The 12,605-nt window shown below is 46.2% G+C and overlaps 7 protein-coding genes across 7 annotated transcripts; 3 read left to right on the forward strand and 4 right to left on the reverse strand.

The window, feature by feature from the left end:
* Window positions 1-399: 399 nt before the first annotated feature.
* Window positions 400-897, forward strand: N7509_003820 (nuclear transport factor 2 family protein; the record flags this gene model as incomplete). The annotated part of the gene is made up of 1 exon (XM_056628457.1): window positions 400-897. The coding sequence occupies one exon, from the start codon at window positions 400-402 to the stop codon at window positions 895-897; it is 498 nt and encodes a 165-aa protein (XP_056491191.1).
* Window positions 898-2,865: 1,968 nt separating this feature from the next.
* Window positions 2,866-3,554, reverse strand: N7509_003821 (uncharacterized protein; the record flags this gene model as incomplete). Its single annotated transcript, XM_056628458.1, has 3 exons — window positions 2,866-2,895; window positions 3,000-3,308; window positions 3,528-3,554. 3 exons carry the CDS (start codon window positions 3,552-3,554, stop codon window positions 2,866-2,868), a joined length of 366 nt encoding a protein of 121 aa, XP_056491192.1.
* A 198-nt stretch (window positions 3,555-3,752) lies between these two features.
* N7509_003822 (uncharacterized protein) lies at window positions 3,753-5,860 on the forward strand (the record flags this gene model as incomplete). Its single annotated transcript, XM_056628459.1, has 9 exons — window positions 3,753-4,006; window positions 4,066-4,421; window positions 4,486-4,591; window positions 4,656-4,886; window positions 4,940-5,110; window positions 5,168-5,251; window positions 5,303-5,373; window positions 5,435-5,568; window positions 5,624-5,860. The coding sequence occupies 9 exons, from the start codon at window positions 3,753-3,755 to the stop codon at window positions 5,858-5,860; spliced, it is 1,644 nt and encodes a 547-aa protein (XP_056491193.1).
* A 686-nt stretch (window positions 5,861-6,546) lies between these two features.
* N7509_003823 (phytanoyl-CoA dioxygenase family protein) lies at window positions 6,547-7,690 on the reverse strand (the record flags this gene model as incomplete). The annotated part of the gene is made up of 4 exons (XM_056628460.1): window positions 6,547-7,020; window positions 7,085-7,271; window positions 7,321-7,413; window positions 7,464-7,690. 4 exons carry the CDS (start codon window positions 7,688-7,690, stop codon window positions 6,547-6,549), a joined length of 981 nt encoding a protein of 326 aa, XP_056491194.1.
* A 695-nt stretch (window positions 7,691-8,385) lies between these two features.
* Window positions 8,386-9,386, forward strand: N7509_003824 (phytanoyl-CoA dioxygenase family protein; the record flags this gene model as incomplete). The annotated part of the gene is made up of 2 exons (XM_056628461.1): window positions 8,386-9,038; window positions 9,107-9,386. 2 exons carry the CDS (start codon window positions 8,386-8,388, stop codon window positions 9,384-9,386), a joined length of 933 nt encoding a protein of 310 aa, XP_056491195.1.
* Window positions 9,387-9,905: 519 nt separating this feature from the next.
* On the reverse strand, window positions 9,906-10,755 carry N7509_003825 (SDR family NAD(P)-dependent oxidoreductase; the record flags this gene model as incomplete). The annotated part of the gene is made up of 2 exons (XM_056628462.1): window positions 9,906-10,220; window positions 10,273-10,755. 2 exons carry the CDS (start codon window positions 10,753-10,755, stop codon window positions 9,906-9,908), a joined length of 798 nt encoding a protein of 265 aa, XP_056491196.1.
* An 819-nt stretch (window positions 10,756-11,574) lies between these two features.
* On the reverse strand, window positions 11,575-12,417 carry N7509_003826 (SDR family NAD(P)-dependent oxidoreductase; the record flags this gene model as incomplete). Its single annotated transcript, XM_056628463.1, has 3 exons — window positions 11,575-11,889; window positions 11,940-12,125; window positions 12,187-12,417. 3 exons carry the CDS (start codon window positions 12,415-12,417, stop codon window positions 11,575-11,577), a joined length of 732 nt encoding a protein of 243 aa, XP_056491197.1.
* Between the last annotated feature and the right edge of the window lie 188 nt (window positions 12,418-12,605).

The following is a 12,605-nucleotide window of genomic DNA, read 5'->3' on the forward strand; positions in this document are numbered from 1 at the left end:
CACGCGGTATACCCATTTGCCAGGTCTACCTTTGCCGTTATATTTGCACCTGCAAACTGAAAAACAAGCTTATCAACTACTCACTATGCTGGGTAACCTTGAGAAGTGCTGAGGGGGTTTCAGGGGCAAAGTGGAAGGCGCTGTGAACCTTGACTCCGTATTGATAAAGTAGCCAAATTTTACTATTTTCGGATAGCCGATTCTCACGGTGATGGAACGACCGCTCTATTTGAGTCAATACCGTTCCATTTTCATATCACTCTCGAAATCCAAATTTAAAAGAGCGATAAGATACTCGTTGGTTTGGGAAACCAATTCTCTTGTCCTTCAACCGCCACCAATCAAAACAACCGATTCAACCTACTGGCTAATTTCCCAAATACCTCCTGTCAAACCGCAATGACTTCCGACAAAAACCCGAACTTGACAGTCAAGGCACTACAGGAACGCCTTAGGCTTCTCGAAGACAAGCAAGAACTTCACGAACTTCTCGATCAGTACTGCAAAACTCCGGATAGACATGACTTTCAAGGCCACGCAAACACTTATGCCGAAGATGGGCAACAGCAATATGGTCCTTGGGGAGCCGTTAAAGGCCGCGACAACATCGCGCGAATTATCAAGAAGAACGAGAGCAACGTTGTCGATCAATTGCATTACATGACGAACATGAGGTTCGAAATCGATGGCGATACGGCTACTGGGACCTCATACTTGATTATGGTCGTTATCAGAGATGCTGAGAAGCGAACAGATACCTTGTGGCAAGGGGGGCCTTATGAGTGGAAATTTTTGAGAACGGAAGAGGGTTGGCGTATTAAGACGATGAAGCTGCAAGCGACGTGGATGAATCGGGAAGATCCTTTGGGCGTCTTTAGCACGGCAATGAAGGTGTGATTGTGAAGTAGATGCCGTTGAAAATCAATGAATTCCATTTCAACACCGAATTTTTCTGTGCCAAATGTCAGGTCTTGGAATATGTCAAACGTGACCAATAATTGCTTAGATAGATGTTTTCGAGAAGACTTTCCCAAATTGAAAACATGAGAATATATGGTATAGTAACGCTCTGCATATCTTGGCCGACACATTATTTCAACCTTAACACTTGAGAAGAAGTTTGGGTCTACTTCGGCGTTCTTTTACGATGAAATACTTGGTTAAATCATATATTAAACAATGTTTACTTCTGAGATATCAGCCAACATATAAAAGCGCTTTCAAGGTAATCCACTTTGTGATATAGCAGTGGGATACGTTTCATAAAGACTTTGCAAAGTACCCGCGCAGAGCCTGAACATAGACAATGACTGCATCCTGCTGCTATCTCTCGCCGATTTCAATTCCAGCGCGTGCACTCGCTTTGCTAGACTGACTGCGGTAACAGCAATACCAGGCACCAAAATAATGCCGAGATGGCGAGAAAACAATTTGACAATTGATGTAATGTCGCGCGCTGCGTCCGACAATCTGACATGCCACACAGAGCAACTTGTCTGTGGCGAAAAGTCCAAGGAGCGAAACAGATAACAAAGTGCTGAACGATGGAATAGATAATAGTCCATCCGCTGTATGGCCAATGAAACTCTCATAAGATTATCCTCCGAGCTTATAGCGGCTAGTTCTTCCCGAAGATCAAATAAATTGGCCTCAGATATCTTAGCGGCGGAGTCAAGGGAGTCTTCTGCAGACACCCCCATCCTCAAGGTGATTGATGTGTTTGGCTGTAACAGCAGAGGCAATTCCGGATCGATAGCTTGTGTCCATGACGCATGATAAAAGTCATTCAAGACCTTCCCAGTCTGAAGTCCGAGATGAATAGTGAGTAAAAATTGGCGGATGATTTTATGCTGGTCTCTAGAATTAAGCATCCCTGTAGTGATGCGAGTGCGGGGAAGATCCTGTCACTGATGAAGCAGCAGTACAAATCCTCTTCTGCCAAGGGCTCAACTGTGACGTCCTCATCCTTAATCTGTCTCGGTCTGCATAAAGCGAGGCTAAGGCGGATATCTTGAAGATAGATACACCACCATAGCCGTCGATGGAGTGGAGCATGTGGTGCACTTGACTTTTGATGTAGTCCCAGCCGCTGAGATGTGGATATAGCGAGACCGAGCCAGTAATGGGAGTCTTTCGCGTAGTCGCCCTCATCTTGCCACGAGCTCATCATCAGCAAGGACTGTATTTGCGTGATAGTATCTGCCTCGGCCTCCAAATTACTTTCGTAAAGCATCTTTTTTCCCCATCAGACATCAGCAAACTGGTCGAACGAATGAATAGTCGAATACGTGATTACCTTAGCTTTTTGAAAGAATGTCTGCCTCAATTCGCGGCGTGACAGGCAGCCCGGATAGCATTTATCAGGGGAATTAATAAACGCAGCAGCAGCAAGCATTATGGATTGAACCAGAAGCAAAGTTGAAGCTGAACCATCTGGCGCATTCAATACCTTGTTCATAATATCTGAAAGATCCAAGGCCGGCAGGGTTGGATGCACACAAAGGCAAAAGACCTGCAGTAGTTCGCGGCGTATAGCTAGATGCGGAACTTCCATTGCTCCCTTTAGTCGGACGAATTGGGATATATCTAGTTCACTGTACAATATTGGCGCGGAATTGTTCACCTTTTGTGGCCAACTCTGCATATCCTCTAGATGTGGCAGTACCTGAATCCTTTCCCGCACATTGGCCTTGAACTCTTTATTTAGGTTTTGGCTGTTATGCTCGCCAGGCCAGGTCTCATAGTCGGAATCGAATTGTAGAGTATCACCCAGAAGGAAGGTGGATATGGACAGTAGATGGTCCAATGGAAACGTCGAATCAACTCCTGCGATTCCTGTCATAGCCCTGGTGACTTCTGGTTTCTTTACGGGTTTATCTGAGTCGTCTTCCCTCTCTGTGAACGAATGTAAATGAGTATCAAATGAATTTGAAGCCATTGTCCTTTTCGGGAAGTCCTTGGGACTAACCTTTGGTTTTCGCGACACGACGACGTCTTACCTTCTGAGTTGATCTTTTCGGTGTATAATCTTTCAACTCAGATGATTTTAGAGACACCGGTTCTGGGTGGCCACGAGTGTGACGATTCTGGCATTTCTGTTCTTGAGCAGGCAAAGATGGAGAGTTCAATGGCTCGGCCTCGGCGATATCGAATCCCCATCGTAAAAAGTCCCCATCTGAAAACTCAAGGGCTTCAAAATATCGCATGGCTGGAACGCGACAATCGTAGAATGGCAGCGTCTGGGGTAATGCCGATATCAATGGGATCAGCGATTCGATGTGGAGGACCTCGGGAATCACCGGTAGCACCTGTCAGTTGATAACGGTTCGGAGAGAATAAATGTCATAATCACCCAGAGTAGTGTTGATTTCCTCTTACCTATCTTCTGATAAGGCTGTTGAAACCTTTGGAATGATATCGTCGGCTGAGAAAGTTCCGCCTAACGGTTCCACTTTCGGATTAGTTAGTCTTTCTGGATGCGTTCGATGTGGTCAAGTCGGGTATTTTTGGCTCCCGTCGCGGCAAACCGTGACAGATCGGGAGGTCCTAGACATTGTTCGTATGAGCTATCGATGCTGCCTGGGGCTAGAAAATGCTATTCAGGTGGTAGTATTCAGCATTGCTGACCCATAATTCCATATGTTCACTGTGGGGTAGAATTCGACGGGTTAACTTCTATCACTGTTCCGACGTCTTCACCTTGGCCCCCTTCCAAAGAAGACACCTTACTTATTCTTTATCTGCCAAGTCCGATGAATATGGAGGTCGGATCAGAAAACAAAAATATGCCTCCTGACGATTCAAAACTTGACAGTGGCTGTCCCGGAGCGACCTTCGATTCTATCGAGCATGGAGAGACAGTCATGGAAACCAACCTGAACCGTGATTTCGGTGTTTGGGGAGTTCTGAGCGTATCGTGGAACATTGTGAATATTTTCGGAGGAACTTCCTACATCTTCGTTGTTGGTTTCTCTGCAGGTGGAATGCCTGCAATATTATATGGCTTGTAAGTTCTCCACTTATCTAGGTACTACCTGACACGTGGACTGAGAGATTCGTATGCAGCATTGGTGCATGCGTTGGCCTGATCAGCGTCATCGGCATCCTCGCCGAGTGTGCTTCTATCTTTCCCACTGCTGGTGGTGCCTACCACTTTTCGACCTTTTTAGCCCCAGAAAAGTATCGCAGATACATCGGGTATCCACTCGGCTGGCTCAACTTTCTCGGCTGGGTTTTAACAATCGCTGCCTGTGCTTCAATTGCCACCGGACTTACCTTCTCTGTGGCCATTTTGACTCATCCCGAATATGTGGTCGGAGGGCGATGGCATCTATTTCTCGTCTACGTGGGCTGGGTGCTTGTTGCCTGGCTGGTCAACCTGTACCTCCTCGGGTTACTGGATAAGATCGAAAACGTCGGATGTATGTGGATCCCCTCGCCAATTTGTGATTTCAATATCAAATGTCTGATTGCCATCCCTCATAGTCATAATCAATGTTCTAGGATTCGTGGGGTTTACTATCGCTTTACTTGTGAAAGCACCAAAGTCAAGCGCCAACTTAGTTTTCGTGGATGTGATCAATGAGACTGGGTTAGTACCAAGTCATTTAATTACATACTTGGAGCGCTCTCTTTTAACATCTGGATATTTGAAGTTACTCGAGTTCCGCAATAGCCGTCGTGCTCGGCTTATACAATAGCCTCATCTCCTTTGTTTGCCTGGACGCAGCATGTCACTTAGCTGAAGAAGTGAAGTCACCTACGAAAGAAGTACCAAAGATCCTGTGGATTACTTGGGCATCTCAGTCCATAGTCGGAATTGTTTGGATCATGGTGATTGGATTTAGCATCAAAGAGCTTGATCCTGTCATCAATACGCCTACCGGGTAAGTTGTCCAGCATTCAAGCATTTCTCTATGCGGAAATTGACCGTTAGTAGAGTTCCGGTAGTCGAGCTTATGCGCCAATCACTCTCCAGTAACGGAGCAGCGATTGCTTTCAATATGATCCTGCTTATCAACTATGTGATGGCTACTACTGCTGCAACGATTACGTCTAGTCGACAAGGATATGCCCTTGCTCGAGATGGCGGGCTGTTTTTCAAGCACAGGTGAATGGCGCCGACAACACTAGTACCAAATGTCGAGCTAGGCTGACAACTATACAGTTTAACCAAAGTCGATCAGAAATTGAAGGTTCCAACACTATCTGTCTGCCTTGCTTCCTTCGTCGCAATTCTGGTTGGCATTGTGTCAGTACATCCCTGCGCTTGGCGACTCTCTTCATATCTAAGCAATAACAGGTATTTGTTTTCCACTCAAGGATTCAATGCAATATTAGGTGCCGGGGCGGGCTTCATGCTTCTGAGCTATTGTAAGGCATTCAACCCAGCCGAGAAACCTATTAATACTTCGGTAGCTGACAAGGCTTCTAGCATCCCCCGCATTGATGATGCTGATCTTTGGCCGGAAAAATCTACCGAAGACCCCATACAGCTTGGGACGATACGGATATTTCCTCTGTGTTATATCTGTGATATACAGCTTATTCGCAAATGCTATTGTACTGGTCTGTCTTATATGTGTTGGGAATAGCCGACTCCACACAGCTAACTGCTCTATAGATCCCAGGCGCATCCCCAGTCACTGCGAAAGATATGAACTATACCTGTCTGCTCTACGGTAGCTTTTTTATCCTTATTATTGCCAATTGGATTTTTGATGCTCGCAAGTCCTATCGCCCTCCGTCTATTGGTGAATTTTTGGAGGCGGTGGTCCCAGAAGACGAAGAGCAGATTTGCGACTTGGCTGGGCGAAGTGAGATTGAAGACCGGGGGAGTGCGATTGTACAAACTGTATAGGCAGGCCATCTGGTCAAACTACCGCTTATTAATGAGAAAGCAGAATTTTCTTCCGCCTGAGTATGATTTTTGTACACGTTGTTCTTATAATGCAGTCAACTGGGAATAAGGCCTATTTGACTGTTTCATTGCACCAAGCGCAAGATGAACTGTAAGGTACTGGTAATTGTAGGACAGAATCAAACAGTTTATATCTGCCGTATAAGAGACAAGACATTTTGAAACACCCGAAGAGTTCCAGTTTATGCCTAGACCACTTCATAGGTAAAGGAAAAGGACACGAATTTCAAGGTCCCAAATGCTTCGAGTTGGTTTGGTTGATTGTCTGTGATGAAAGGCAAAATAAATGTTATAGACAAGATATGGCTGGTATCAGATGCCCTCGTGAGTTCTTCCTTAACACTCTGAGATTCTTTCCCTTCGCAGGTGAGCAACAAAAGACACCGTTGAGCATTTCTTGTGCAGAATTCTAGCTGCGAGGCTACACCAGAAGATATTTGAAGATGACACACCCAAACGGTTCTATTATTACCAAACCACTACTGCTTCCAAGCTATGTCAACAAGTCCGCTAGTTTCACTTAGTTAATCGATGCTACATCAAGGAATACTATGACATCAGGAGGCTCTCAACTGAAGACTAAATTGAATGTCACTATCGACAGGTATTACCCATTTCACTCGTGACTATGCGACTGGAGGGGTCAAAACTGGTTTTTGGCCTGTAAAACTCTCGGAGCCCGGGCCTTCAAAGATGATACCCTGGAGGTCCCTATGAGTCCAATCTTGTTGCTCGCTAGCAACCAGTTTAACCGGGTCGTCCATCTCAACCCAACCGCAATACGGTTGACTAACTGAATAACCGATCAACTGCTGAACCTCGAAAGGGTAAGATTTGACGACATCGCGAGGGATGGCAAGGAATTGATTTTCGTCCTGCCGGAGACAACCCTTGACCATGTGCATAGAGTAGATATTTCGTCGACTGGTCTCTGACTTGTTCTCTCCGGCACCATGCCAGATGCTGCCGATGATTATGAAAGCGTCGCCGACCTTCATCTCAGCGGTCGAGCAAAGAGACTCGTCAGCTGGGCCACGATCATCTCCCCATTTGTGAGATCCGACGATGACTTGTGTAGCACCGTTTTCGTAATTTGTTTCCTGGACGCAAATGAAAATTAGCGATTGGAACCACCTTGATGCGCCATGTTCGCATTTGCCATACCGTGCCTGCGATAAGAATACCTAGCAGACTGCTGTCTCCACTCCCCTCTTCATGCTCGTAGTGCTGCGGAATGTCGTCACGGTGCAACGGCTGTCCTGCAGTCTTGGGTCCACGAGTGAAAGCTTGTGAAACGGACAAAATCGGATCAGAGATGCAAATGCTTTTCGAGTCACCCCACCAGGGATAGCTGGAAAGTGTCAGTGAAATTGTGACCCGTTGCTCAAGAGAAGACTGACGTGACGTCGCGAAGCAGCTTCTTGGCTGCTTCACGATAAACCGGATGATTGAGACACTCGAGCGCTATTGTTCGGGATTTGCCAACAAGACCGCTGAAAGACTTAGTAAGGACGTTTTCCCAAGCCCCTTCCAGAAAGCTTACCTGAGGGGTGGATCCTCCGCGTTGAACAGGTTGCCTTTATAAACACCCTTTTTTTCCCAGTGCGGCTCGATCTCCTCGTTGATCTTCTGCACAGTCTCAGGAGTGATGAAATTCTTTATTACAACGCCTCCATCGCGACGAATAATTTCGACAATCTCGTCGAGAGACGCTGTAACTGGCAGTTCAACCACTTCAGGGTTGTTACGTTGATGGGGTGGGTTAACCATATTGACTTGCGGTCAGGTATGAGAGTGTTTGATTCCAATCAGGAAAAATGTCAAAGTCCTTAGGAATTAGGTACTGGGCAAGTAAAACCTCAAATATATGATCTGTAAGGGTAATTTTGCCATGAAATAGGCGGAAGCGACGATAGGTCTGCCCGTTCGAGATTCTGTAATTGGTTCTCTCTATCCAGAAATGAATACCGGAATATGCGCCAAGTTCAGGATTTGATAACAGGATCTGGAATTAGTCGGCCAGAAACAGGAACCATGTATGGCTTATCTGGTACTATTTCAGAAGTGGACGTGCTAAGCGAGCAGACGATTCAATCACATCAATTGGCATCTCATATTGGAAGCTGAGCAAATGACAGATCAGCACGTACAGGAATTTCCAGCCTAATTGATAGTTCATGAGTCCACTACTAGAGTTCTGTCTGAGAAGTAGTAGTAGAAAATCATTCAGAGATGATTTGAGATAGCAAGCACAATGCCTAGAGACCGCGGCTAAGTTGACCGATTTAGGAAGTGATAGCCCACACGCAACTTTAGCTCACCTGGACCCATCATTGACAGTATCAGGAAAGGATGCACTGCCTTTTTCATAAGAGACCTCGGATTCAAATCCATTAAAAGGCAGCCTAAGTGCACTTGGTCGCCGATTGTACTCGACGACAATTTTCCACCACTCGTGATTGAAAATGGCTGCAAACAACACCGAACCTACTAATGGTGCCAATGGCATCCCCGCTGTCGAGCCGAAGCTAGCCCGCCTGCCTCGCACCTCAACGCCGCAAGAGGTATTGACGGTTCTGCTCCGAGACGGCGGTCTGATCCTTGAGCAAATAGCCGATCATGAAGACATCGACAAGGCCATTGAAGAGATTCAACCTCATCTGCTCGGCCAGGCAAGACACGATGGCGTTACCATGCCGAAAGAAAGCAAACAAATTTCAGGTCTGGCGGGCAAGAGCCGCACCTTTGCAACCAAGCTCCTAGCCCATCCCTTATACCAAGAAGTGAGCAATTTACTACTCGCCAAAACGAGCACAACCTACTACGGCAAACAAAAGCAAACCTCTGTCAGCATGCCTCAAGTCACAAACACCATGGCCTTTTGGATTGGACCTGGGGCTAAGGCCCAAGGACTTCACCGAGATGACCAGTGCCATCACACCCGCCATCCAGCAAAATATGAAACCGATTTGGGCTTGATGTTCGCAGCGACAAAGTCGCATAGAGCAAATGGCGCCACGCGAGTCGTGCCAGGCTCCAACAAGTGGGACGACTACCGAAAGCCTCGACCATATGAGGCTGCCTCAGCTGAGTTGGAGAAGGGGGATGCCTTGATGTGGTAGGTCTACGACGAATCGATCATCCAATTCTGATTTGTGAGAGTTTCGCTAATAATAGCTGGAACAGGCTTGGATCAACCTACCATGGAGCAGGTCAGAATACTACTTCGGATGAATACAGACTTCTATTTGCTGGGTTTATGACACCTGGTTGGTGTAGGCAGGATGAGAACCAATATCTGGCTTACAGCTTTGAAGATATCAAGGACTATCCGGAAGATGTTCAAAAGCTATTAGGCTACTATGTAAGCCGTCCTTATGGTGGTTTTGTGGAGCAGATGGAACCATTGGAATTTTTGAAGTGCAATGGCGACTGGACCAAGTGGAAGCCAGGTGATCTTTTGTGAACCTCGGATAATTAGTTTCACTAGCACATGAAATCCTTTGAAGGGCACAGGCTAGTTGGCTGGGTGCATGTTCAGGACTTGAATTTCTTGTTTCATATTGATGTGAAGTCTGAGAGACAACCATGCATTTTAAGTGTGATTAATTGCATGGATATATTAGCCGTATGTGTAGACACAGCATTGATGTCTTTTTCTTCAATTGAAATGTCCCTGGCTTTAAAGCAGACTAGCAAACACATTTTCTACTCTACTGGGTAGCTTCTCCCGTGTTGCTCATCATCACAGACGTAGCCCCATAGGTTGAAGTTAACAGACCTGACTCTATCAATCGTAGAAAGATATGAAGATAATATTAAGCAATTGTGATGAGAAAAAAAAGAATGGATGCAAAATAAAGCCATTCAAACTAGTTGGCTGCCCCAGTCATCTGATCAAGCCCCATGTTGACAATGATACTCATGTATTGTGCAGCGTCTTCAAAATTGCTATGGAAATATTTGATCATGTCATGCGATTCTACTAGACCGAGGTCGTGGCACCACCGTCGAGCTTCACATCAGCTCCCGTCATGTATCCAGAGGTGTCACTGAGCAGGAATAGAGTCACTCCCTGTACATCTTGGACGATTCCCAGTCTCCCAAGAACAGCCCCAGACATAAAAAGAGATTTCATATCTGCGTTATTTTCCAAAAGCTCGCTCACCATATTGGTCATGATGGGACCTGGCGAGAGGCTGTTCACCCTGATTCCATGCTTTCCCCATTCATATGCAAAAGATTTGACCATCATTTGCACAGCGGCCTTCGAAGCGCAGTAAGCACTTCCGTGGATGCCCTGGAATTAAAGTTAGCAAGTTTCATCACCATCGAGCAGGATAATAACTCACCCTGTTTGCGACGTAGCCCGCAATTGAACCGATCAGCACCATACTTCCTTTCCAATTCTCTGCGATCATCAGTCGAGCTGTATGCTTAGCAACTATAAAGCTGCCCATGACATTGATATCGATGATGCGTTGGAACTCATGGACCGGGAAATCTTCTGCATTATCCGTGTGCTGCACCCCAGCACAGTTTACCAACCCGAGAACAGGCTTTCCCCGTTGCTTTGTTAACTCTCCCACTTGGGTCAAAGCTGACTCAATAGCTGGTTCATCGCGAATATCGGCTTGGAAAAAGTTAAATCGGGATTTGCTACCCTCCAACAGGGTACGAATCTTTTGTCGGTTCTCTTCGTCGGGTTCTGGGAGGATATCGATGCCATACACGTCGCCACCCGCCTCCAAGACTGCTTGAGCGATAGATGCTCCCAATCCTCGGGAAACACCAGTGATAACTATGGTTCTGTCCTGGAGTCCTGGAGTAGACATAATGGCTGTGCTGTAGCGAATGCACATCAAAATTATCTATGAAAGACAATTGAATAAGAGCTTCGATGATTCCAAGGTTTTGAATATAGGATGGAAAAAGGGCCAAGTCCACTTTTATTGTATTAGGATTACTGGCCTATCAACTGTCAAGTCTGGCTTCTTCCTATTTCCCCGCATTCACGGTTGATTGGAGAGGAATTAGCCGGGAATGCTCGCATCAGGAAAGGTAACGTTCTTCTTCACAAAAGGCAGGGCATTGGGTAAATACAACCAGAGGACATCGATACTTGGCCAACCACATAGCTCCTGTATATTAAACAGCGTGATTTTGCGTCAAACACTCATCTGGGTAATATACTCAGGATAGAGTTTTCATCCTTCAAAGGTTGAAGTAATAGATACGGAGAGCTCAGTGCGGAGTAGCTAACTCAAAATGGCAATATTAGGCACACCAAGCCTGCATAGGTATCCCAACTGGTAGGTCTAAAGATATTTGGCTCAAATTTCGACTGAGATTAATAAAGCTTCATTATGAAAAGAGAATGAGAATGAAAAAGAATTCCCTGGAGGTAAAAATAAACAAAAGTAATGCAGCATTGGTCTTCTTAGCGAATTTGAATGGCACCGGCAAAATATCTACTTGTTCCAAACTTCTACATTAGAAATACATAGTTTGGTAGGCCAGGCCCAGTAGAAGAAGATGATGTCAAGTTGAGAGAAGCGTTTCAAGGTACGCTGCAACTGTAGTATGCTGTAAATTTCACCCGAGACCTCCAGGGGCTCTGAAATGACCCAGTGACTAATTAAATTCTGGATTCTTCAGGTTGAGGAGCAAGCTCCTCCGTCAATCAATAGATCTGTACCTGTCACATAGGATGACCCATCCCCTAGGAAGAAAATCGCCGCTGCTTGAATATCATCGGGAGCTCCAAGGCGCCCAAGAACATTCGAGGCCATGAACGAGGCATTAAGTGACGGGGTTTCCTCGAGCATGGCATCTAGCAAATCTGTCTTAATAGGACCAGGGGAGAGAGAATTGACCCTAATTCCAAGTGTACCCCACTCCGTGGCGAGAGAGCGGCATAGCGCGTGCGTTGCAGCCTTAGAGGCGCAGTATGCAGCTCCGCGAACGCCCTGAATTCGTTAGCAAGCCACAATGGAAATTGATCATGAATTCGACAAACCCTGCTCGCAACATATCCCGCTATCGAGGCGACGAGTATAATGCTTCCTCCTAAATTCGTGTCTTTCATAATTCTCGCCGCGTGCTTGGCTATCAAGAAACTCCCCGTAACGTTGATATCCAGGACCTTTCGGAATTCCTCGACGGGAAATTCCATCGCATCGTATCTTCTGTATTCCGGCGCCCGCTACAAGTCCGCGAATGGGATGATTGCGCTCTTGCGCAGTTCTTTGAGCCTTCTCAAGTACCACTTTGATCTCCTCCTCGTTCGTAACATCACAATGATGATATGTTGCAATGGTATTGGATTTCGCGGCCCAGGCCGTAATTGCGATCCATAGCTCTTCCGGTGGCTGGGCAGGTAGATCCAAGCAGACAACGTCGCTGCCTTCTTGGAGAATGCCGATAGTCAATGCGAACCCTAAGCCCCCAACGGCGCCGGTTACGACTGTAGTCCTTCCGGACAAATGGGATGCCATCGTATTTTGGATCCTTGGGATTGTTGATGGAAAACTGAAATGTTGAAATGTTCTTGCAATTTTCCAAAAGCTCCGGATTCCAACCAAATGACCTACAACTATATGAAAGCTCAATTACCGAAGCCTGGACCAGAAAAATAGCAAGAAAAGGTTGAGCAGTATATATCAAATCGTACTGTTGTGTGCCA

This window comes from Penicillium cosmopolitanum (assembly GCF_028827165.1).
Source record: "Penicillium cosmopolitanum strain IBT 29677 chromosome Unknown utg000005l:1.0-4006212.0:1.0-4009387.0, whole genome shotgun sequence".
In the NCBI taxonomy this organism is placed as follows: Eukaryota; Fungi; Ascomycota; class Eurotiomycetes; order Eurotiales; family Aspergillaceae; genus Penicillium; species Penicillium cosmopolitanum.